This window comes from Terrapene carolina, unplaced genomic scaffold (genome assembly GCF_002925995.2).
Source record: "Terrapene carolina triunguis isolate 2854851 unplaced genomic scaffold, T_m_triunguis-2.0 Scaffold34029, whole genome shotgun sequence".
NCBI lineage: Eukaryota > Metazoa > Chordata > Testudines > Emydidae > Terrapene > Terrapene triunguis.
The window spans coordinates 3,548,669-3,575,513 of record NW_020698380.1 but is presented as its reverse complement, the minus strand read 5'-3'; the positions used below and the strand labels follow the sequence as shown (position 1 = coordinate 3,575,513).

The 26,845-nt window shown below is 41.4% G+C and overlaps 1 protein-coding gene across 1 annotated transcript in view; it reads left to right on the top strand.

The window, feature by feature from the left end:
- The window catches only part of LOC113405172 (rab effector MyRIP-like), a 346,653-nt gene that overhangs the window by 264,243 nt on the left and 55,565 nt on the right, over positions 1 to 26,845 (top strand). Inside the window, exons 4-8 of the mRNA XM_026646107.1 lie at positions 1,771 to 1,907; positions 3,620 to 3,700; positions 8,088 to 8,185; positions 8,537 to 8,617; positions 16,529 to 16,678. Coding sequence (XP_026501892.1) covers positions 1,771 to 1,907; positions 3,620 to 3,700; positions 8,088 to 8,185; positions 8,537 to 8,617; positions 16,529 to 16,678 — 547 coding nt within the window. The remainder of the gene's footprint in view (positions 1 to 1,770; positions 1,908 to 3,619; positions 3,701 to 8,087; positions 8,186 to 8,536; positions 8,618 to 16,528; positions 16,679 to 26,845) is intronic.

The following is a 26,845-nucleotide window of genomic DNA, read 5'->3' as shown; positions in this document are numbered from 1 at the left end:
AGCCAGTTATTCCATTGATTCCATTTTTGAAAATCATGGCTTAAGTCAGTTGGAGTTGCTGGGTGCCCAGCACTTCTGATAATGAGGCCACTTATCAGGGCTGGCTCCAGGGTTTTGGCCGCCCCAAGCAAAAAAAACAACAACAAAACAAAAAAAAGCCGCGATCGCGATCTGTGGCGGCAATTCGGCGGGAGGTCCTTCACTAGGAGCAGAAGTGAGGGACCGTCCGCCGAATTGCCGCCGAACAACTGGATGTGCCGCCCCTCTCCGAAGTGGCCACCCCAAGCACCTGCTTGGTAAGCTGGTGCCTGGAGCCGGCCCTGCCACTTATTTAGGTACCTAAGTTAGTCTTAGAAGGCTAACTTTTGGCTTCTAAGTTTCAAAATCTTGGTCTTAGGAAGCAACAGATTGCCTTAATTACATACAAAGTTCTAGAACGTAAACTCCTTGTCTCCTACTTTGTATGGGATTTGCCCCTCCCATTTTAGTAACTGAAAAACATTATTACAAGGGTGGAGGGAACTGTCACATTTGTAGCTATGCTATACTGTCACATCAGAATATACCAGTCACTTTGCTACATGTGATCTGACTTGATGTAAGTAGGTGTGGCATAAAATAAACTAAACTAATGTGACAGTACACAACCAAATAAATCAGATCAATTTGTGAAAAAAAAAAACACATGGGAGTTGATTCAGACCCACTGGTGCAAACACTGCTTTTCTTTCCTGGGGCTACTGCTGGTGGAGGTCAGCTTTAAGTTACAGCTGGGAATTCGTAGAGTTCTTTCCACATGATACCATTTTTGAGACTGTGCCAGTCAGCTGTGGGCTACCCACAATCACTCTCTGCGCAGACTTTCTGCTGCTAGCCCTGCACCCTTGCTTATGGTTTATTATCATAAAAGGGGCTGATATGGCTTGCATCATCTTCTTGGTCTTTTGGGACCTGATCCAAAGCCCACTGAAGTCTCTGCGAGTCTTTCCATTCAGTGGGCTTTGGAACAATCTACTCAAAGGTGAGAGATTTTTTTCCATTCAGAGCACAGATGCTAAATCCGGGTTCCATGTTGATTTTTGGGAAAAGATGTAGATGTTTACAATGTCTTTTGGCTTGTTGTCCTCCCAGTTCTTGCTCTTACACATTCCAGTATGATGGCACTTTCACTATTTATTTGAATGTTTCCCAATAAAGTTTTCCACCCATTCTTATTTGTTTGCAATGAGTTAAGATTCTTTGTACAGACCTTGTCCAATGAGCTCTTTTCTGTAAATGTTTGTATATGTTTATGAAAAATAAATCTTAAAAAAATCTTAATCAAAGAGAAAAAGAGAGTTCTCCAGGCCCTGTAAAGTCTTAACTAACTATTCTTTCCATAGTGAGTTATTTATAAATCCATGTAAATATTAAACACTTTTAAAACCATAGCCTCATATGTTATTCTATAATACTGTAGATGGCCTTTCAAAATGTATTCAGTACATTTGTTAAAATATATAATCTGCTATTTTGATATGGTAACCAAGCAACTTACTACTGTAATCAGAATGACTTTTAGCTACATTTCCAGTACTTATTTTGCCATAAAACCAGACTTGTTCAAGCTAAAACCAAGAAACAGTGTTCAAAAATATTATGCTATAAGGCTTTTGATTTAAGAGAGCCCAGTAGATATAATTTTTAGGAAAGACCAGGGAGAGTTTTTGTTTTTATTTGATGTAGACTCATTTTAAACATTCTGAAATGTTGCTCATTTATTCTCTTTAGACTCCTAAGGACCCAGTCCCTGGAATGGTATTACAATAATGTGAAAAGTCGCTTCAAGCGTTTTGGTAGTGCCAAAGTCCTGAAGAATTTATACAGAAAACATAGACTGGAGAGTGGTGCTTGTTCTGAAATAATAGGTACAGTACAGTTTTAATTTTTTATAGGCTCATCCACATTAACTCACATGATGGACCCAATCAGAGTTCTGAGAGTATTTTTGGGGGGGGGAAAGAAAATTACAATTTTTCAGAAGAATTACAGTGGGGGAATATAAGAAGTTAAATATCTAGGGAGTTGGGCTAGGTTTGAGCTATTTAACTAATCAAAATTTAGATAATCTATAAGGCAAAATTCTGCTCTCAGATCTACAAAGCAAATTTCAGCTGTTTCTGCTCTCCATGAACATGCTTAGGGCTCTGAGAGTTTTGTGTAGATAATGAATGAGCACAGAATTTTGGAGTTGAGGTTTTCCATTGCACTTAATGCAAAAATTGACTAAGGCCAGATCCTGCAGTCCATACCACAACTGGAGTTTTGCCTGTTTGCCATAGAATTTGGCCCCATGTGAATTGCAGCTGCGGCTTACATTTGAAGTTTCTCTAGTAAATGGGGAAGAAATGTGATCAGTTTAATATCAATATCAGCCTTCTAGAATGAGATGTAATTCTTTCCTAACTATGGAGAGATGATGCATCCCCCTATAAAACTAGTAATAGAAGGTATTCAGTGAGTTTGGGGACAGTGCTTTCTTGCTGTCATGCTGGCACATTTACTGTAATTGAATAGCAAATGATTCAGAAGCAGAACCAGACTAATCTTTCTGAGATGATTTGCCTCCACTGGGCCAAATTCATCCCTAGTGTAATTCGACTGAAATCTGTACAGAGTTTCTGTTTTCTATAAGGTTTATGTTTTCTATAAAGTCTTTCTTTCTTTCTTTCTTGAAGATAAGCTAAGCACTTGGAAAACAAAAATAATAGCAAGGCTGTGTGCACCTGGGTGAAGGCAACTCTAAGTGGCTCTTTTAATACTACTTAGAAGTACATGGCAAGCCTGTAGGTAGAACAGGAGAATGCCATCCTAAAAGATTCCATTTTGATAGGTTGCTTTTTTCTTCCTATCAATTTTAAAAAAAAACCCTTCAAAAATGGAAATGAAAAAATAAAGGCGGGCATGCTACATTTAGTGGGTGTGATGCAAATGGAACAAAAGAATTAATTTAAATACATGCAGAAAATTAAAAAAGTCAGGAGACTGATCCTGCAAAACCTTACGCATCGAGGCATTCCTTATGCTCAAAAGTAGTCTCATTGAATTATGCCTTTAAATGAGACTGCTCCCATGAGTAATAACATGCAGGATACGTAAGTAAGGATGTGCAGGATATAGGAGACCTTTCTGTAGGTCTCAGCGTCTAAATGTCATTGTTAACTTTCTTTTTCTATTTTCAGTATGACTGTAAGATAACCCTCTTGTTTCATTTGAAGATAAATACAAGTTTAAATGTCTGGGTTTGTTTTATTTATACAGTAGTGGCCTTTAAAATCCAGGATCTGTTTCAAGTCCCAAATGTCATGTTAAAAGCAAGTTCACTGCACTAGCTTTCATTTTACAAGTTCTGCATTTAAGTAACTTCATCCCCTCGCGCTCTCGCTCTCTCTCTGAGAAATCTTTCATATAAAAGAAATAACATTTTGTATAACAGCTGAAATTCAAACAGGAATTTTCAGACTGCTCCTCTATACATGTGGTGTAGTTAGAAACACCACTACTTTTTGAAAGAGTACTTTAATCTAATAATATATTGAATATTCATATACAATATGTGTTGTGTTGTCTTTTTGAGCAGAAGGAAGCTTTTTTGAAGGAAGCATAGAAAATGAAGGAAGCATTTGTGGTAGTGACTCTACATTCTACAGACAGACAGAAGGTAACTCTACTTAAAATTCATTTGCACTAAAACTGAGCTGTTACTGAGTTACTTGATAAATAGCCTACAGTGCTGGAGGGTCTCCAAGTCGCATTGGTCCCTGGTGATGAAACGTTTACAGGATCACTAATCTTTTAGCTAAAACCTTTAGTGAGTTACCAGAGCTTCTGTGGTTCACAGGGCACATGCTAGACTTTATCTGTTTTGCATCATGGCTATTATGCATTCACTTCAATATGGTTTTCTTAATACTGTACACACCGTGTTCAGAGTTTGTTCTCTCTCTCTCTCTCACATGATTTTCCCCTAATGCTCATACACACTTGTTTTTCATATAGGTCTCAGTTTTGTTAAATTCTGTTACAAACATTCCTCTCAACATAACTACCCAACTAAAGTAAGCACATTGTTAGTATCCCTAAATGGATTTTGTAGAAATATTGTGTTTTTCTATGTAAAATTGTAAGTTATGTATTATTTAAGTTTAGAAAGTTAGTAGCCTCTGTCAATACTGTATTTTTACGGAAATGTCTGGCAGTTTGGATTACAGGGGTGTGAATAGCAGTGCACACCAAAGTGCTGCACTATAACTCCCCTGTGTGAATGCTGCAGGCGCGAACAAAAGGTTCCTACTTTGCATTAATGTAGCCCTGTTTGAAGAGGACTAAGTTAATGCAAACTAGGAACATTTTAGTTCACGCCTACAAAGTCCACATGGGGGATTTACAGTGCAGCACTTTGGTGAGCACTGCTGCCACACCCCCATAATCTGAACTGCAGGGCACATAGACATGCCAGAGAGGCAGAATATAGAAATGGGTACAGACCACCCAACATTTTTTCTGTCTATTGAGATGTTTATGCCAATGCTCATCATCATGGTTCTGAGAATCAAGGTGCATGTGCAATGACATAGGGAAAGGTAGGAGAGAGAGGTCATGGAGGTCAAATTTAGACTGCTTGGTAAGAGATTTAAGTCCAGGACTTCCATGGTAGCCTTCTCTGAAATGTTTCCAATTCCACGCACAGGGCCAGTTAGACAGGCGGAACTGTAGAGTATCTTTGCGTGGATAAGAGGATGATGTTTGGAGGAGGGATTTAGGTTTATTAGGAACTGGGGAACCTTTTGGGAAAGGAGGAGCCTATACAGGAAGGATGTGCTCCAGCTACACCAAAATGGAACCAGATTACTGGCATGTAAAATTAAAAAGGTTATAAAGGAGTTTTTAAACTAAGGCTGGGGGGAAAGTTGACAGGTGCAGAGGAGCACACAGTTCAGACAGACGTCCCTTGGGGATACTCCATAGCCTAGTAAGGAGGAGAGGCTAGAAGTTGATAAAGTACAGGCAGGAAATGAAGAGAAACAGTGAAACAAAAAAGATTCGTATTCAATTACATCACATGAAGTCAGACAACTAAATACTTAAAAATTTTATCAGTGCTTGTGTACAAATGCAAGAAGTCTAAATACTAAAATGGGTGAACTTGAGTGCCTGATATTAAATGAGGATATTTATAGAATAGGCATCACAGTAACTTGCTGGAACTATGAAAAGCAATGGGACACATACAAAATATATACAGTAGCAATGACTGACTGAGGGAGGGGAGGTGGCAATATATGTGAAAAAAGCATAGAGTCAAATATAGTAAAAGTCTTAAATGACTCAAACTGTAACATGGAATCTCCATGGATTGAAATTCCACACTTGAAAAATGAGAGCACAGCAGTAGGAATGTACTACTGGCCACCTGACCAGGGTGGTGATGGTGACTGTGAAATACTCAGGGAGATTAGACAGGTTACAAAAACAGAAAACTCATTAATAATGGGGGATTTCAACTGGGAACATGTCACCTCAGGATATGATACAGAGATAAAATGTCTAGACACCATTAATGACTGCTTCTTGGAGCAGCTAGTCCTGGAACCCACAAGGGGAGAGGCAGTTCTTGATTAGGCGTAAGTGGAGCACAGGATCTGGTCCAAGAGGTGAATATAGCTGAACTGGTTGGTAAAAGCGACCATAATGTGATTAAATTTAACATCCTTTTGGAGGAAAAATATCAATGAAACCCACCACAGTAACATTTAACTTCAGAAACGGGAATTACACAAAAATGAGGAAGCTAGTTAAACAGAAATTAAAAGGAACAGTCACGAGTGAAATGCCTGCAAGCATTCAAAAATTGAAAGTCAAATCCTACTGAGGAAAATAGAATAGAACATATACTATAGCAAGTCAAGTGTAAATGTATAATTAGGCAGGCCAAAAAAGAATTTGAAGAGCAACTAGCAAAAGACAGAAAAACTAACAGCAAAATTTTTTTAAAGTACGTCAGAAGCAGGTAGCCTCCCAGTCAGTGGGGCCATTGGACGATTGAGGTTCTAAAGGAGCACTCAGAGAAGGCAAGACCATTGCAGAGACGCTAAATGAATTCTTTGCATTGGTCTTCACTGCAGAGGATGTGAAGGAGATTGCCACACCTGAGCCATTCTTTGTAGGTGACAAATCTGAGGAACTGTCCCAGATTGAGGTGTCAATAGAGGAGGTTTTGAAACACATTGATAAATTCAATACTAAGAAGTCACTAGGACCAGATGGTATTCACTCAAGAGTTCTGAAGGAATTCAAATACGAAATTGCAAAATTACTGACTGTTGTATTTAACCTATTCCTTAAATCAGCCACTATACCAGATAACTGTAGGATATCTAATGTAATGCTGATTTTTTTAAAAAAAAGGGCTCCAGAGGCGATCCTGGCACCTACAGGCCAGTAAGCCTAACTTCAGTACCAGGGAAATTGGTTGAAACTATAATAAAGAACAGAATGATTAGATGCATAGATGAACACAGTAGAGTCAACACACCTTTTGTAAAGGGAAATCATGCCCCACCAATCTATTAGAATTCTTTGAGGTGGTCAACAAGCACATGAATAAGGGTGATCTAGTTGATATTGCGTACCTGGACTTTCAGAACGCTTTTGACAATGTCCCTCACCAAAGGCTCTTAAGCAAAGTGAACATTCATGTGATAAGAGGGAAGGTTCTCTCATGGATCAATAACTGGTTAAAGTATAGAAAACAAAGAGTAGGAATAAATGGTCAGTTTTCACAGTGGAGAGAGGTAAATAACCGGACCCCCAAAGATCTATACTAGGACCAGTGCAGGTTATCATATTCATAAATAATCTGGAAAAAGGAGTAAACAGTGAGTTGGCAAAGTTTCCAGACAACATAAAATTACTCAAGATAGTTAAGTCCAAAGCAGACTGCAGAGTTACAAAGTGATCTCACAAAACTGGACAACAACATGGCAGATGAAATTCTATGTTGATAAATGCAAAGTAATGCACATTGGAAAATATAATACCAACTATACATATAAAATGATGGGGTTTAAATTAGCTCTTACCACTCAAGAAAGAGATTTTGGAATCACTGTGGATAGCTCTCTGAAAACTTCCATTCAATGTGCAACAGCACGCAAAAAAGCTAACAATGTTAGGAACCATTAGGAAACAAATAGATAATAATACATAAAATGTCATAATGCCACTATATAAATCCATCTTGAATCCTGCGTGCTGTTCGGGTTACCTTACCTAAAAAATGTATATTAGAATTGGAAAAAGTACAGAAGAAGGCAACACAAATAATAAGGGGTATGGAACAGCTTCTCTATGAGGAGAGATTAAAAAGACTGGGACTGTTCAGTTTAGAAAAGAGAAGACTAAAAAGGGATATGATAGAGGTCTGTGAAATCAAGTCTAGTGTGGAGAAAGTGAATAAGAAAGTGTTATTTACCTCTTCTTATAACACAAGAACCAGGGGTCACCCAATGAAATTAATAGGCAGCAGGTTTAAAACAAACATAAGGAAGTACTTCTTCACAGAACATACAGTCAGCCTCTGGAACTCATTGCCAGGGAATTTGGGAAGGCTAAAAGTACAACTGGGTTCAAAAAAACATTAAAGAAGTTGGTAGAGGATAGGTCCATTAATGGCCATTAGCCAACATGGTCAAAGATACAACTTCACGCTCTGAGTGTCCCTGAACTTCTGACTGCTAGAAGCTGGGAGTGGACAACGGGGGATGGCTCTTGCTAATTGTCCTGTTCTGTTCATTCCCTCGGAACCATCTGGCACCAGCCACTGTTGGAAGACAGGATTCTGGGCTAGATGGACCATTGGTCTGACCCAGTATGGCCATTCTTATGTTCCTGTGCATCTTGATAAGCTTGGGATTGAGGTCTGGCTCTGCATCTCTGCAGTAGACTATACCAAAATCCTAGATCTAAGAATTACTGAAGCTGAAGAATCTTGGTCTGAATTTTGCAGCTGAGCATAAATGTGGGTATTTTGTTTGCTTTTTGACTAGGACATAGTATGATGGACACCCTAGCTGTGGCCTTACGTGTGGCAGAAGAAGCAGTAGAAGAAGCCATTTCCAAGGCAGAGACATATGGTGAAAGCCTGGTAAAAAAATTTTAATAACATTCAGCTGGCTTATATAGATCAGTTTTTTCTTTATTCAAGTAATAGTGGAAAGGTGAGTGAAAATCAAAGAAAACGTAATGCAGTGATGAATTAGCTTACTGCATTAGCTAAAAGAATTGTGTGCTGTTTCTCTGAAAGTTATCATCAAGATAGCACGCATGTTCCACTTCAGAAATACAGGATATTCCAATAAATTAGAGTTATTTACATTCAGTTCTTTCTGCATACAATGCGAAGTAGGATGTTACTCATTTTTATTTTTATATTGATCTTGTAAAAATACCACTCAAATGTGACTCTGTAGTATTTATAAATTGTATCTTTGTGCAGGACAAACAGAACGAGGCTTGTTATTTACGGGAACATAAGGAGGAACTGATTGAAGAGCTTGCCACTACCATAGTGCAGAAGGTATGTGATGCAGCTTTGCTGTTGCGAATTGTATTCTTTGGAATATTAAATGGCTAGAAGACAGCCCTGTAGTCTATCAAGGTTTGATTTAACTCACGCAAGATGATACATATCAGAAAAGGATTGAATGTGTACGTGTGGATGACAAGAATATCCAGGAGAGGAACAGCTCAATGGAAAATATCCTGCCTCCTGCTGCAGCAGCTCCTGGGAAATTGGTCAGAAGACTGATTCTCCTGAATAGGTTTTAAAAACCTGGACCACCCCAGACAAATTGGAACTGTTGGCAGGTTTGTCAAAAGCTGCCTGTCGATGAGATCTGTTTCACTATAGAATAATTTCCCAAAGACCATTACAAATCAGACAGGGAAATGTGCATACACATACATTACATAGAGCTGTGCGAGAAATCGAGGGAAAAAATTGTTCCTGAGCGATCTGAAATGAAAAAATTTCTTGGCAAAACAAAGCACCAAAAATTTCATGTGGGGTCAAATGAAACATTTTGCTTTGATTTTAGGCACTTTTAACTGCTTTTTAAAATTAAAACAAAGGAAATTTGGAAACGTCATTGGAAGAGGACAGGGGAGCGTGTTCTCCTCTATAGCCTTGTGGCTAGAGCATTCACCTGGAAGGTGGTAGACTGGGGTTCAGATACCTAATCTGCCTGTATGGGGGCTCCCATATTGCAGATGAGTGCCCTAACCAGTGGGCTATTGGGTAACAGGTCGTCTCCTCCTCCTCTTGCTGTTTTACGAATAGCACCTAAGTGCCTTTCTGAATCTAGCCTGAAAAAACCCTTCTGGCTGAATCTCTTTGGCGAATTTGTGTCAAAAATATTGCACCGAGCTCAAGTATTACAGAGAACAATCCTACACTTGCAGGGAGATGGATTAGATAAACTACTCAATCTTTTTTTGTCTGCAGATGAAGTAGATTTTCAAAGGTACATTTTCAAACACTTAGGGGGGAAGTGAAGGTAGCTATAAAAATATATATAACAAATGAACAAAAAAGGAAGTTCACAGTAATGAATATAAATCAGAAGCTAGCAATTACAGACAATAGGGAACGCAAAAAGACAGAAGGGAAAATCAGTGGCTAGCAGAGTTAAGGACCTAAACAAAGGGATTTTTAAAGTATATTAGGAACAAAAGGAATCCTAACTATGGTATTGGTCCATGACTAAATGAAAATGGTAGAATTGTCAGTAATAATGCAGAACGATAGAATTGTCAATAATAATGCAGAACAGACCATGGTGTTCAATGAATATTTCTGTTCTGTATTGGGGGGGACAGCGGGGGAACAGATGATGTGATCTTATCAGATGATGGTGAAACACTTTCCATTCCATTCCACTCGGGAAGATGTTAAACAGCAGCTACTAAAACTGAGCATTTTTAAATCAGCAGCTCCGGACAATTTACCAAGAGTTTTAAAAGAGGTGGCCGAACAGATCGTTTAGTATTAATGTTGATTTTCAAAACTCATGGAACATTGGGGAAGTTCTCGGAGACTAAAAGAAAGCTAATGTTGTGCCAATATTTTAAAATAGTAAACGCAACTATAGTAATTATAGTTCTGTTAGCCTCATATCGACCCCAAACAAGATAATGGAGCAGCTGACGCAAGCCTTGATTAAAGGAGGGTAAAATAATTAATTCCAATCAACATGGGTTTATAGAAAATAGAACCTGTCAAACTAACTTGAAATCTTTTTTTGGTAAGATTGCAAGTTTGGCTGATAAAGGTGATAGGGTTGATGTAATATACTTAGGCTTCTTTAAGGCATTTCGCGTGGTACCATATAACATTTTGATAAAGAACTAGAACAATATATAATTAACATGGCACCTATTAAATGGATTAAAAACTGGCTAACTGATAGGTCTCAACATGTAATTGTAAACGGGGAATCATCATTAAGTAGATGTATTTCTAGTGGAGGCCCGCAGTTCTTGGCCCCATACTAGTTGACATTAGTATTAATGACCTGGAAGAAAACATAGAATCTGTTAGAAGAAGGAGCAGGTTGACCCAGAGGCGGATTGACTAGATGGGATCCTTTATTGCGATACTTGTTCCCCTCGACCCAATTGTCGAGTAAGTACTGGATTAGTTACAGCACACTCCTTTTATTTAAGTTAGTATGTAAATGCCTACATCTGGTACAACACCCGAAAAACGCTTATTAAGTAATAGAAACACCCATACAATTAGTATATCCACCCCTCTATATTGTTCACAACATTACGCATGTTATACAGGCATTTTTACCTTGAAAATACATTTCTTTGCAATAATTTGTTGCTACAAATTTCTTTAATCAGCAGTTCTCAGGGGAGGGAGGAAGGGGCCAATGACCCAGGGCTCTCTTGTGTAGCTGGGAAAGAAGGGAGGGGGAGATAACCCTTCTTTTACACAAAGGGTATTTTTTTAGACAACTACATTTCTTATGCAGCTGCAAGGCTTATCAATTCTCAACAAGCAACAGGGAAGGGAAAAATATGGCAACTTATTTATTAAACAAAGAAATACTGCCTGTCTGTGCCTTTCTTCCCTAATGCCATGGCAGCATACCAGCAGTTTCCCAGGTCTTTACTTAAACCTAACATATCCCAACAGAATCATCACTGATAAAATTTTCAGATGACACAAAAATTGGGAGAGTGGTAAATAATGTAGAGGAAAAGTCACCAATACAGAGCAATCTGGATTGCTTGATAAACTGGATGCAAGCAAACAATATGTGTTTTAATATGGCTAAATGGATACATTTAAGAACAGAGAACATAGGCCATGCTTACAGGATGGGGGACTGTATTCTGAAAAGCAGTGACTCTGAAAGATTTGAGGGTCATGATGGATGATCAGCTGAACATGAACTCCCAGTCCAACGCTGTGCCCAAAAGGGCTAATGCGTTCCTTGGATGAATAAACAGGGGAATCTCAAATAGGAGTAGAGAGGTTATTTTCTCTCTGTATTTGGCACTGGTGTGACCACTCCTGGAATTCTGTGTCCAGTTCTGGTGTCTGCAATTCAAGAAATATATTGAAAAGTTGGAGAGGGTTCAGAGAAGTGTCACGAGAATGATTAAAGGAATTGAAACTGTGCCTTACAGTGTTCGGCCTTGTCTACACTGGCAAGTTTCTGCATAGTAAAGCAGCTTTCTGTGGTGTAACTCCTGAGGTATACACACTGCCAAGGCACTTAGTGCGCAGAAACTGCACAGTTGCAGCGCTATAAAAAAACAACCCCAACAAGAGGCGTACAGCTTTCTGCGTCGGGGCTACAGTGGTGCAGTGCCAGTGTAGACACGGTGGTAGATTACAGCGCTGTCATTGGCCTCCGGGAGGTGTCCCACAATGCTGTGATTTGAACTCCACTGCCCTGCCCTCAGGTGACCAACCGTGAGCCCCACCTCTTAAATTCCTTGGGAATTTTCAAAGTCCCCTTCCTGTTTGCTTGATGACGCATGCAGTGGTCTCAGTGCATCTTTCCAGGTGACCATGCCTGCTCCACGCACCAGGTGATCCCCCGCTTGGAGCAATGCCGAGCTGCTGGACCTCATCAGCATTTGGGGAGAGGAGGCTGTCCAGTCCCAGCTGCGCTCCAGCCGTAGGAATTATGTTACCTATGGACAGATTTCATGATGCATGACAGAAAGGGGCCATGATCAGTGCAGTGCAGGGTCAAAGTGAAGGAGCTGCGGAACGCCTACCAAAAGGCACAGGAGGCAAACCACTGCTCCGGTGCTGCGCCCACGAGTTGCCAGTTCTACAAAGATCTGGAGTGGATGCTTTGGTGGCTCGCGTGCCAGTCGAGAGTGGACTGAGCCAGGAAGAGGAAATCCTGGATGAGGATGTGGAGTGGGAGAGGGACCCAGAGGCAGAGGACGACTCGGAGGTCAGAGATGCATGCAGCCAGGAGCTCTTCTCTACCCCGGAGAAGGCCAGCCAGTCACAGCTGTCAGATCTTGGCAAAGCACAAACAGGAGAGGAGGCCCCTGGTAAGTGGCTTTGATCTTGGGAATTGCTGAAGCAAGTTGCTGGGGGCAGGAGGGTTGCAGAAAGCAGGCTTGTGTCTGTATGATGCTCTTACCACCACATGCCTAGGCGGAACAGGGTGTTGATTGATTCGCTCACTTCACGGGAATCTGCCTCAGAGATCTCCACGAAACTCTCATGGAGATACTGGGCAATCCACTGCCGCAGGTTCTTTGGCAGAGCTGCTTTGTCCCATTAAGGGTAACTTTCCTGCGCCACTCTGCCGTCACGGGGGCAGGGACCATTGCTGCACACAGGGGAGCCACATAAGGGCCAGGGCAGAAGCTGCAGTATGGGGAAGACCCTCCCTCGATTCCCTGCTCACCCTCAGCAGCAAGATATCTTCCATAATGAACACAGCCTGTGGAAAATGTGGGGACAGTAATGATTATAAGGCCCTTCCTACAATGCTGGCTCTCCCCAAGAGCCACGTGCCCAGTGTACAGTACGGTCCTGGAACAGTGATTTCCCCAGCCCCCGCAGTTACTCACCATTTTGGGGGCCTTGTGGCTCATGTGTGCTTGCCTGGGGTCAGCCAGTTAGTGACAGGTATGTGAATAGCGGCTGTGTTTTAAATCACTGAATCAATGGTCTGTGGGTTGCAAACAATACTGCTTCTGTAAAATGTTGCATTTTGGCTTCACAGAGATGACCTTGGGAGCCCAGCCTCCCTCTTTGTTATCGCCGGCTGAACGGCTGCGCAGAATTAGAAAGTGGCCACGAAGAACTAAAGAGGATTTTCTGTGTGATGTCATGATGCACGCTGCGGCCAAAAAACAAGAATTGAAGGAGTAGTGAGACAGCGAGAAGAGGGACCGAAAGGAGAAAGTGGCACGCCAGAACGAAGCCATGGAGCAGTTCTTAAATGTTATGGAGTGCCAAGCGGACACGCTCCAGGCGCTACTAGCACTGCAAACCAAGCAGCTCCACTCCCACCCTCCCCTGCAGCCGCTGTCACAAAACTCTTTCCCGTGTACCCCCCAGACACCGCCAACACACTCTTAACCTCCTGACTCCAGTCTGTACCCACTGCTTTCCATTCCTGCCCCGTCACAGTGCAGCCCTGTGGACAAGGTTGCATATGATACCTGGACATACACAAATCTTTAACCATCCCGGGACTCCACCTCTGTCTGGGACCCTCCCTTCCGCCATCCCCACAGTGCTGATGTGTTCTTTTGTTTGTCTCTGTCCTCCAGTTGTTGTTTTTTAATAAAAGAATTGTTTTGGTTTGAAAGCAATCTTTATTCCATTAATTGAAAGCAAACGGAGCTCTGTAAAGCAACAGGCAATTTTCTTAAACCTTCACAATGCATCGTCTGCACCAATCACAATCACCTCCCAGCATTACAAGCACTGCACTCCTGAGCATAGCAACAAATATTAGTGGCTTTCAGCTTCAAATTGCTGCCTCAAGGCATCCCTGATCCTTGTGGCCCCATGCTGCGTCCCTCTAATAGCCCTGGTCTTTGGCTGTTCAAATTCAGCCTCCAGGTGCTGAGCCTCAGTGGTCCAGCCCTGAGTGAAGCTTTCACCTTTCCCTTCACAAATATTATGGAGCGTACGGCACGCGGCTATAAGCATAGGAATATTGTCATCAGCCAGGTCCAACCTCCCATATAGGCAGTGCCAGTGGGCCTTTAAACGTTCAAAAGCACACTCAACAGTCATTCTGTACTTGTTCAGCCTGTTTTTGAACCACTCCTTGCTGCTGTCAAGGTTCCCCGTGTATGGCTTCATAAGCCACAGCGTTAAGGGGTAAGCAGGGTCTTCCAGGATTACAGTGGGCACTTCGACTTCCCCTACGATGATTTTCTGGTCCGGGAAGAAAGTCCCTGGTTGCAGCTTCCTAAACAGGGCAGTGTTCCAAAAGATGTGTGCGTCATGCACCTTTCTGGACCAGCCTGCATTAATGTCCGTGAAATACCCACGGTGATCCACAAGCACTTGGAGAACCATAGAGAAATACCCCTTCCGATTAATGTACTTGGTGACTAGGTGGTCTGGTGCCAGAATTGGAATGTGAGTGCTATCTATTGCCCCTTCACAGTTAGGGAAGCCCATTTGTGCAAAGCCATCCTCAATGTCACACATGTTGCCCAGAGTCACGGTCTTTCAGGGCAGGATGTGATTAATGGCCCTGCCCACTTCCGTCAACATGAGTCCAAAGGTCAACTTTCCCACTCCGAACTGGTTAGCGACTGATAGGTAGCTGTCTGGAGTAGCCAGCTTCCACAGTGCAATTGCCATGTGCTTCTCCAACAACAGAGCAGCTCTCATTTCCGTGTCCTTGCGCCGCAGGGCTGGGGTGAGCTCATCACACAGTTCCATGGATGTGGCTTTCCTCATCTGAAAGTTCTGCAGCCACTGCTCTTCATCCCAGACGTGCATCACGATGTGATCCCACCACTCAGTGCTTGTTTCCCGAGCCCAAAAGCGGCGCTCCACTGTGGTCACTGCCTCCAGGAATGCCACAAGCAATCTCATGTCGTAGCTACTACATGTGGCGAGATCAATGTACAACTCTTGCCTTTGTAGTTTAAGGAATAACTCCACTGTAACTCGTGATGTGTTAGTCAGAGCGAGCAGCATATTGGTCAACAGGGCGGGGTCCATTCCTGCAGACCGAAGAGGCAGAGCGTGCAGTACACAAACCGTTGAAAGATGGCGCCGAATGTGGACAGAAGCACAGGGATTGCTGGGATGCGAAGCAATGCATCACAGGGCATTGGGACAAGACCCAGGATGCCTGCTACCACCTCCGCCTTCCCACAATTCTTAGTGGCAGAAGAGGAAGAGATGCTCTGTGGGATAGCTGCCCAGAGTACACTGCTCCAAATACCGCTGCAAGTGCCGCAAGTGTGAACACGCTATTGCGCAGGCAGCTGACAGTGTGAACACACAACAGCAGTTTCCCTTCAGCACTCTCTGAGTGGCGATATAGCTGCCAGCGATGTAGCTCTGCCAGTGTAGACATACCCTTAGACTCAAGGAGATCAACCAGTTCCGTTTAACAAAGAGAAGATTAAGGGGTGACTTGATTATAGTCTTCAAGTACCTCCATGGGGAACAAATATTAGAAAATGGGCTCTTCAGTCTAGCAGACAAAGACTTAACATAATCCAATTGCTGGAAGTTGAAACTATACAAATTCAGACCGGGAGATAAGGTGTACATTTTTAACAGTCAACCATTGGAACAATTTACCAAGGGCTGAAGTGGTTTTTCATCAGTGGCAATTTTTATATCAAGATGAGATGTTGTTCTAAAACATATGCTCTTGTTCAAACAGGAATAAATTCAGAGAAGTTCAATGGCCTGTGTTATGCAGGAAATCAGACTAGATGATCACAGTAGTCCCTTCCAGCCTGAGAATCTATGAATCTAAGGAAATGGTGCTTAAGCACCTAACTCCCGTTAAAAGTCAATAGGAGTTAGGTGTACTTTTGAAATCAAGCCCATATCCTTTATTCTATGATTCCATACCAATATTCATCTACTTATGCATTCTTATTCTTAGAAAACGTATACTTGGCTTCCAGATATAGATCACATTAAGTACCATTGGTGGGGTATAGATTTCCATATTGTTTTAATTCAGCTCTGGTGTTCCTACAGATATTAGATAATGACTTTATTGTAACTCTCTTATGCACTTGCAAATCCTCTGACTTCAGATAAGAAGAAATAAGTGCAGGTTGTGAAGATCAAACTTGAATTAGCTGGGGCCGAAGCTAAAGGAAACTCAAACTTTCTATTCCACGCTGTTCATCTTGACACAGCCAATGCATTTTGAGCCATATGGCTCTGGCAGTACTTTCCAGTAACCTTTTTTTTTCTCTCTCTATTTCAACCCTACAGATTATAAGAAAGCAAAAAAGTAAAGCTGAGCAGGCGGAGGCTGATTTTAATTGGCCACAGTCCAGAAGCAGCGGTCTGGCATCTGTTGCTGTTTCAGATCAGAGCATGCTGACTTTTCCGGGCAGTCGCAGGGGATCCTACACATTATGGGTGAGTGACCAAACTCAACCATCTAAATTTTCTGATGCAAGAAAGTGGAAAATAGAGATAGTAGAGATGGGAATGCTGACTAGAATGTTAAATGCAAATATACAAAGCATGAGCATTAAATCCAAAGAGTAAATGTTGTTTGCATACCACAATCTGATGATCAGGTGAGATGCAGGGCCCTTGGTCATTCCTGTCACACTACCTCTCTCTTCCAACACGCTCTATGCCAGCTTTATGTCAGTGAAGCTTTCCTCACTGCAAGAGGAATGTTCTCTTGGCCATTTTTGTTAAGTTTTCATCCACTTGGCACTGCTGTAGCAGACCACAGAATGCAGCCCAAGGAGTTTTTTTCATTATCATCAATCATCACAGCAAACAGTGGGGGAACAGATGATGTTGTGCCTGGATGGTAAATGTTGAGGATCATTTTGAAAATCCCCACTCTGGCACGGCTGCCCCTACTTTTCTTTCACAGGGCGAACAGGGACTGTGTTCTAGAGCAGTGGTTCTCAAAGCCGGTCCGCCGCTTGTTCAGGGAAATCCCCTGGCGGGCCGGGCCGGTTTGTTTACCTGCCGTGTCCGCAGGTTCGGCCAATTGCGGCTCCCACTGGCCGCGGTTTGCTGCTCCAGGTCAATGGGGGCTGCGGGAAGGGTGGCCAGCACATTCCTCGGCCCGCGCCGCTTCCCGCAGCCCCCATTGGCCTGGAGCGGCGAACTGCAGCCACTGGGAGCTGCGATCGGCTGAAACTGCGGACGCGGCAGGTAAACAAACCGGCCTGGCCCGCCAAGGGCTTTCCCTGAACAAACGGCGGCCCTAGTTTGAGAACCACTGTTCCAGAGTATCCTCTGGACTGAGAGAAATGAATAAGTTTCAAGCTAGTCTTTTCCAATGTATATACTACTACTTTGTCCACTGAAGTCAATAGGTTCCTTTCCAGTTATTCCACTGTGCTCTGGATCAGCCATACAAGGGGTGGGTGATTTAAACCGTAATATCGGGACTCTCTCTACACACACTGAGGTGTGCAAAAAGATACAGACACAACTTTGTGCCTACATTTTTTTCATTGCAGACCTTGAGCCTCTTTTTTGCAGTGGAGACCTCCTACTATATTGGGGATGTGGGTTTTTTGGGGAGGAGGGCACAAATTCTTAATATTCACCATTAAGTCCAAACTTGTGTTAGCTTCAGTGGAAACAAGATTTGATCCTTGGTGCTTTTTTCTCTAAAATAATTTTTGAAGCTTGGTTTGCTGTATTTTGAGTCTGTTAAATGTTATTTCTTGTTTTGTGAGCTGTTAACACAAGTCTAAATGTTGATTTGTATTTTGTTTCCTAGCTCTCTAAACAAATAAACTAACCACAGCTGCAGAGTACCGTGTAGGCCCCATGTTATATTACAGAGTGTTTTCCCCTCCTTTTGCTTATTTTCTCAGCAAAACATTGTTAGCACCTGCTAGGCAGTGAAGAAAATCTACACAGGCTACAATAGTAAGATTTCAGTTACAGCAATAAGGGAAAGTGGGTGAAAATAAGCATCAGTAGTTTCTTTGAATTGGATGTTTTATGTTAAGAGATTCATTTCCCTTTTTAGACTCCCTTGTGACACTTCCCAAGTGTACCCTGGGCTGTGAGACATCTCATTAGTGAAAACAAGTAAAAGTTTATTTAGTGTATAGAGATACAAGTGATAGCAAGTAGACAAATTGGAAACAAATGGTTGCCTATAGAAAAATATAACACGCATTGTAGAACTAGACTTACTTACTTAGCTACTTACCTGTCTTACAGAGCAGTGCTCACCTGAAGTCTTTCCACCTTTTTACAGCCAAGTTTGGCAGTGACCCTCCATTCATAAGACAAGTCACTCTGTCAGCTGTCTTCTCAGTGAAAGGTCCCAGGTGCCTGTTTGCACTCCAGATATATTAGAACAATCCATTGTCCTTGTTCATAAAGTGGTTATTTCCTGTATACTCCTTCCTTGTAGATTTCACAAACACTTTATCAGCATGTGGCTCAGGCTGCAAATAGGCATATACTGGAACACACAATGACCAGACGGGAGGATAAATGTCTGTTACCCCCTGCCTAAAAGGAACCTTCTGAGACATGCCACCTTCTGGATACTGCCTTAACATAATTTTCAGCATGTGCACATAACTTCATAGTAATTATCATCAGTACAGACATTTCTCAATGATTATGATGACCAGTGGGCTACTGGCTGTTGGTAGAGAACTCACACCATCCTTTAGTGACACATTGTGCATATATCTGACCCAGGGGATCCCTGTGAAACTGTATGTATGTATCCCTCTGCCCTGTTCCTCCATCACACCCCTCTTATGATTCTACAAGCATATCAGACACCATGATATCCAACTATTGGACAGCTTGTTTGTGACACCATGTTGGGGGCTGAAAAAAAAGTAAATCCGCCACTGAGTCAATGAGAGTTTTGCCTCGGGAACAAAAGGAATGCTCTGTTCAAATCTTCAGGTATTATTTTAAAAGTTTTTAATAGCAAACTGAATCCTGCTGTTCCTTTGCATTTGGAGAACTCAACATGCAATCAATACACATTGGGATTCAGTACAGAAATAGCAGACAAGGTCATATCCCTATTTTTGTAATTTCACTTCAGTGAAACTCTTCTTTGTTTTTGGTTGTACTAGACTCGGTGGAGAAATTTGGACAGATAAAACTGGTCGTGTTAAAGTTGGTCCCTTTATAATAACCAGCTACACATCTTTAACTGCCATCAGTTTGTATTGGCTATTTAGACGTGATGGAGGCCATATAAGAATTTGAATAGAACAGAAGTAAGCCTGTCCATCTGGATTCTATTGAAACTCTAATCTACCCTCAAATCAGCAAAACAGAGCTCTGAGTTCCCAGTGAATACTTGTGGAACCTGTGGCTGCAAAGTGCCTCACATGGAGCAAGCAGAGAGCGGTCAGTGGCCACATGGTTCTGAATAAGAGCTGTGCTTCGCAAAGATATGAGCAGCAGAGGAGACCTGCATCTATCTGCAGACTCAAGACTGAATTGCATTCGTTTACAAGTTCTCCTTTGAGAAGGTTATCTTAATTTACTAGAAACTAGATACTAGAAACTTAATTTTTTGTTCTTAAATAAAAGCGTAAATTCTACAGAAATTGACATTTAGATGCACATGCTCACTAGAGAAAGCTTCACACTGACCAGTGATAAGTGAGATTATATATGCACAAACTAAAAAGGCTGTGACCAGTCTAATAGAAGCAGTTTCAGCCTCTTCAGCTCATGCCTCTTTCAGAGCCATCCCAGACAGAGTATTATCAGGGCCAGAGCTGTATACATAGACCCATCTCCTAATAAGTATTTTGTAGGCAGAGTTTCTTCTGTTTAGGAATTTCTTCACAACCAACCAAATTCCTGGGTGAAGCAAGCAAAAGCAGGTTAGATTAAATCAAGTGGAACAAGAATGTGAACAGGGAATGAAAGATGCACAGAGTACGGGAGAGAAATAGGACAACTATCTTTTTTGTAATGCAAAACTGGCAAATTACCCTAGGTGCAAAAAGTGTATTCCTTTTGTATGTAAGATGGTAACACATTGAATTTAATCAGGATGATAGACCTAATCACACAGTTGTTTAAACAGATTGCATGCTACAGCAGAAGGCATTAAAAATCCACATTTACCCACACAGTTTATTACAGATATCACCTATCTAAGTATAGAGGGAAATTGTTATAGTCTTAAATACCACTGTGTTCTAACTGATGTGAAATGCTGACTTTTAATGTCAACCATTGTACATGTCTGATGTGTGTCTGCTGGAAAATGCCGTTGGGCGGTCTGCATGACCTCCCCAATTGTCCAAAATTGCTTGTTTCTAAATAATTGTTAGTTTAGTTAAGACAACATTTTATCGTTCTAATATAAATAGTGTATGAATACAGCCCAAGTTATAAATCAAGGGCAACAGAGTAAATAGAAACAGACTGTCTGACATATTTGACTGTTTTGATTTTGGAAAAATGTGTTGATCTCCATATATATGTATTTTTAAAAGCATCTCTTCTGAAATATATTCTAATTGCTTAATTGTAAGTACTATGCTGTGCCACTAGCTATAAAATACCTTCTTTCTTCCCAAATTTCCTCAAAGTCCCATGCCAATGTTAAATTGCTGATGTAAGACTGAATGTTGTATTCCTTGTGTCCCATAAAAAGAGATGGATGACTCCATCTGTTTGTCATTAGCACTGTTTGGCGCAATAGACAATGTTAAGATGTCAGGAATTTTGAACAAGGGACAGGTTATTTTGTATCCTTTCAATATATTCCATTACTATAAGTCACTGCAACTTAAAGCAAACAACCATTTGGTGTACTGACGGAATGCAGGCATCCCAATGTGCTGTAACTGGTATATAAGTGGTCTTTATATTTTGGCTAAAATAATGCTAATGTAAATAGAAATTCATTCATAATTTAGTGTATTTAAAACAGCTAGGAATATAGGAAAGAGGAGTATTTCATTAAAATCCACATTATTGGTGCAGTCCAGGGGAAACAGAAATGTGCCAGTTAAACTAATTATGTGAGAAATCAGGGAGTCGAACTACTGTATTAAAAATTGCAGGTCACTTGTGGCTCAGGTTCATCAACATGTTTTAACATTTTAGTTCGGTTCTGGTTCAGACACTAACTTAGAATGATGGTTTGATAACCATTTCAATCACGTTGAACCTGTTTGAACCAGTTCAGGTACATTTCCTGCAGATTAATGTCACACACACTTATGCTTGCATTATGCTTGTAACTTCTAGCAAAAGAATACAATGATAAATATTTCCTTATAGAAAAATTGTTTTAAAACAAGTTATTTGTACGCATAAGTAAAACTTCCTCCAGAACTGTCAGTCATATTTTGACAACTGAAGTGACAAAATAAATTTCAGTCCAGAAAATGCCCTTTCTACATTGACTTGCAGAACAGGAACCAAGCCCTCAGTGGGGGAAGGGAGGTGTTCTGGGAGTTATAGTTCCCTTCTATGGGCAGTCCTCAAGTGGGCATGACAGGATAACTACCAATCCCAGAACCCCTCTCTACCTCACCACCTTCAATGGCTTCTTGGGAAGTTTAGTCTCTCCCCCTCCTCTCTCTCTCTAGGGGTGGAGTAGAGAGAGACCCTTCTTCAGAAAACCCAAAAGACCCTCCCCCGGGATTATTGAACCTGTGATTTTGAACTAGTTACAGATTTTTGGTTTTTTGGGTTTGGTTCCAGTTCAGGTTCATTGCAACTCGGAGGTTTCCAGTTCACTCAGAAACCCTCTCTGAACTGGTTTTCAGGTTTGGGTTCGGTTTGACTCCCTGTGAGGAATACAATATACTGAGAGTTATTGACTTGTTTAAATGATTTGCTTGAGAAAAAGAAGGAGCCAAAAACCTGCAGCCCTTACTTGGCTCTTATTCAAACAAAATACCCGTTGAAATCAGTGGAAGCCGTATGCTCAGCACCTCTTAGCATTTGCCCCAAACTTTATACAAAGCATTAAAACATTTCAAAGGAAGTATAACAAAGTGGATCCTGTTTAGCAGACATAACAGAGCAGGACAGCAGCATGGAGCAAAGAAAGGATTACAAAGCAGGAAACATATGCCAGCTAACACCGATTCACATCTTCTAACTACTATATATCATAAACCATGCTATAGAAATACATGTAAAATGTATTCTATAAATATAAAAATACAGATAAAATATAAACAGGTTTTTAGACATAATTTGGTATCTATTGTTTAGAATAATTGAAATGTATTCTACAGAATGTGTTGCATGGATATTCTCCCAATTACCTGGGTGCCAATCACCTGGATTTCAGTGTGTTAGCTCCTGTCAGTTTCCTCCTTATGAAAGTCAGCAGCAGCACCTCCTCCTCACTGAAGCCCAGCACAGAACATGAAATTAACAGCAAATTACTTACCTTTGAAAAAAAAATGGTAATTACAAGATGCTCATCCCTCAGTTAAAGGATTGTATAGGATGAGGATTTTATCTCTTATATCTAGATGCTGAAGTACAGTGAAATAAACGAGGGATGAGGAAATAAAACTAAAGTGACTGTCACCTTCCTAGAATTCAGTCAGATGTGCTTGGAATATTTTCTTTTAATCCTCATTTTAGCTTCCAGATAGAAACAAAAGACGTTATCAAATGACGAATGAACTACCCATTCTTCCATTCTTTTCTTTTTTGGGGTGGAGGGGGGGGAGGAGAGAACAAAAGATACAAATATCAATTTATCTCCCCTAAAAATATTCAGGTAAATAAAAGTACTCCTGTTGATCCCATGTAAATACATTCCAAAATATGCCCATAGAACATTAACCCCTCATTCAGACATTGTAAGAGCGATTTTAAAAAATTGATGTTACACTGACGGTCCTTTATATAGTTTATTTATAATCCAGGGTTCACTAACATTCGCTCTCCAATAGTGTTATAGCAGTGAGCTTTATAAAGTGTACACTGGTATTCATTAAGTGATAGGAGGCATTGCGTGCGGACAGTGTTACCAGTGTCCCTCCAATCAGTTAAGAACCACACTGTCTTCTTCTTATGTTGAAGCTCCCAATGAACCAGTCTGTTTATAGAAAAAGCGGTGCCATTCCAAGACGGTCAGTTCTGTAATTATTCATTAGGAACTATGTCAAGAGAGAAAATTGGAGTGAGGATGTAAGTGCCTGGTATTTCTTTTTCTAACAATATTCTTACAGCAGAATGCCACTAGATAGGATTTTACAGGAAGAGAGTAGACTCATCACAGCAAAGTGTCTGAAAATTTCTGTCAATACTATAACCTTAGTTTCCAGTCTATGACATATTGTATTAAGATTCTACAGTGATTTGCACCTTGAAACAACCAAAGAAGAAAAAAGTATATGCAGTTCACATAACTGAATGACATGTTTGGTTACAGTGCCACCTGCTGATGTATTTATTTATTGCACTGAATGAAGGTTGATGTACTTTTTAAAAATTACTCCATTTTGGCTAGGAAGCTTTATAGTTAGTTTTTAAAAAAATTGTAAAACTGATAATTATTGATCCACTTGGAGAAACAGAACTTTTGGCTAAAAAAAGAGAAAAAAAATGAACCAAGATAGTTAAGTCTCAGGCAGACTGCGAAGAGCTACAAAAGGATCTCTCAAAACTGGGTGACTGAGCAACAAAATGGCAGATGAAATTCAGTGTTGATAAATGCAAAGTAATGCATATTGGAAAACATAATCCCAGCTATACATATAAAATGATGAGGTCTAAATTAGCTGTTACCACTCAAGAAAGAGATCTTGGAGTCACTGTGGATAGTTCTCTGAAAACATCCACTCAATGTGCAGCAGCAGTCAAAAAAGCGAACAGAATGTTGGGAATCATTAAGAAAGGGATAGATAATAAGACAGAAAATATCATATTGCCTCTATATAAATCCATGGTAGAGATTAATAAGACTGGGACTTTTCAGCTTGAAAAAGAGACAGGTTAGGGGGAATATGATAGAGGTCTATAAAATCATGACTGGTGTGGAGAAAGTAAATATGGAAGTGTTATTTACTCCTTCTCATAACACAAGAACTAGGGGGCACCAAATGAAATTAATAGGCAGCAGGTTTAAAACAAATAAAAAGAAGTATTTTTTCACACAACGCAGTCAACCCGTGGAACTCCTTGCTAGAGGATGTTGTGAAGGCCAAGACCATAACAGGGTTCAAAAAAGAACTAGATAAATTCACGGATGATATGTCCATCAATGGCTTTTAGCCAGGATGGGCAGGGATGGTGGCCCTAGCCTGTTTGCCAGAAGCTGGGAATGGGTGACAGGGGATGGATCACTTGATGATAACCTGTCTGTTCATTCCCTCTGGGGCACCTGGCATTGGCCACTGTCTGAAGACCGGACACTGGGCTAGGTGGACCTTTAGTCTGACCCAGTATGGCCATTCTTATTTCTGTGCGTTGCTTGGCGTGGTAGGTGCCCCAACCGCAATTCAGCTTGGCCAACTGCGAAGAGCCCATTGCTATGGTACATGGCTAATCTTGCTACAGATCAAGCAGACACTCTCAGCCTTTAATACCTACATTTATTATTATTTTTATTTGTATTACTGTAGCATCTAGGTGTCCTAGTCATGGACCAGGACACAATTGTACTAGCTACAGTACAAACACGGAACAGTCTTTCGCCACTAAAATCAAACATTATACACTCAATAAATTTTTTAAAAGCACGTAAGTCCCATTTTCAAAAATTGACATAAGAGCCTAAATCTTATTGAAAATCAGTGGGACAAAGGACAGATTTTTAAAGATATTTAGCTGCCTAAAGATACAGATAGGCGGCTACTGAGATTTTCAAAAGCCCCTATACACCTGATTCCCATGGGTGCCTAATACCTTTATAAACTTGGCCATAAGTTCCTAGGTGTCCAAGTCATTCTTTCAAAATGGGACTTATGGATTGTCTGCATGGTGGGATAATGTGCATTACTGGGGTGTGATTTCTAAAGCACACTAACATGTTGCTCATTAATTGATCTGTGTAGACCCTGCTGGTGTGCACTAAAGGTTCCTTAGGGCACTTTAATATAGTGCTGTAATGTATGTACCAAACTCAAGTAACAATACTTGTCACAGGGAATGCTGCAGGATTAAGGAGAATGAATCTTATTCCTAGATTGTAGAGCCACTTTATAGCCACTACTGCAGATTCAAAGCTTCAGTAGCCTCTGCTTGGGTTACATCTCCTTTAGGTGGGGCACATTGCCAGTGGATCCACATAGTTGCAGATATGTCAGGCTCAGCCCCAGCCACCTTTCTGCATCTGGGTATAAGGAAGCACACCCAGGCGCCAGCCCTTACCTGAGCTCCTTAAATCCCATCCCATAATACTTTGGTCCTACTATGACTAATGGCATCTGTTGATTTGCCACTAAATGCATAACTCTCAATTTGCCCTCACCATTAATTGTGGAGGAACCAAAAGCAGATCCCAAATCATCCATGCACGTCATATTACAGAAATTGAACCTGTTGACACGTGTTCTAGCTAAATGCCTGCTTCTGTGTTCGGAATGCTGAAGAAGCTATTTAGCTGAAGTATCTCTTGGCCAAATTTAGTCTGTTTTCTTCTCCTCTCAGGACAAGCTTCTCTTCCCCTTTCTTCCTACACTGGACATGAGTGCTGACTCCTTTTTATCTTTAGCTGTCTGGGTTTCTAGTGCTTGCACCAGTGATTTTAACTGTTACCAATTTCAATTATCCCCCTGGTTATCTTAATAAAACACAATCTTATTACCTAGCTTCTAACCCCAATCTAAAACTGACATTAGCAATGTGAAATAGCTTCACAAGGGCTTTTTAGAATGCAGTCAGCTCCATTGAATTCAGACCTCTCCCGATCCAGGAGTAAATGGAGCTTCGAATGAAGCAGCATGGAGTGCTGGTTCGGCAGCAAGCTGTTAAGTCATGATGGATGGACTTGTTCTCTTCTGAGCTCTGCATGGCTTTCTTCTGTCCTTGAGCCCTTTGGGACATCACGTGGCATCACCAAAAGGAGGAAGGGAAGGAGTATCTCCGGCAGAGCAACCTGAGGCAGATACTGATGCCCAAGCCCAAGGAGCCTACATAAGGAGCAGAGAAGGGACGAAGGCGGCCTGACACGAGGCTGGGCTGAGGCACCTTTCTCCATCATGCTCTTGGTGGGGGTTTCCTGGGGAACAGCAGTTGTGGTTGCATAGCACCAGCCGCTTCCTCTTCCTGGAGGCAGCACAAGCAGCTTCCTCAGACCACTCTACCAGAGCTCCTTCCCCCTCCTCAGGGCTGATGTGTCCTGGAGCTCCTGCAGCACCCAGGATGCCTTCTTCCTCTTGCCCTTTATGGGGGCTCGTTGGGTAGGGTTACCATATCTGAACTTTCAAAAAGAGCAACAGAGGGTCCTGTGGCACCTTTAAGACTAACAGTCTTAAAGGTGCCACAGGACCCTCTGTTGCTTTTTACAGATTCAGACTAACACGGGTACCACTCTGATACTTTCAAAAAGAGGACACTCCATTGGGGGGTAGCCCTGCCCCCTAGCCACTCCCACACCCTGACAGCACCCCCCGAACCCCC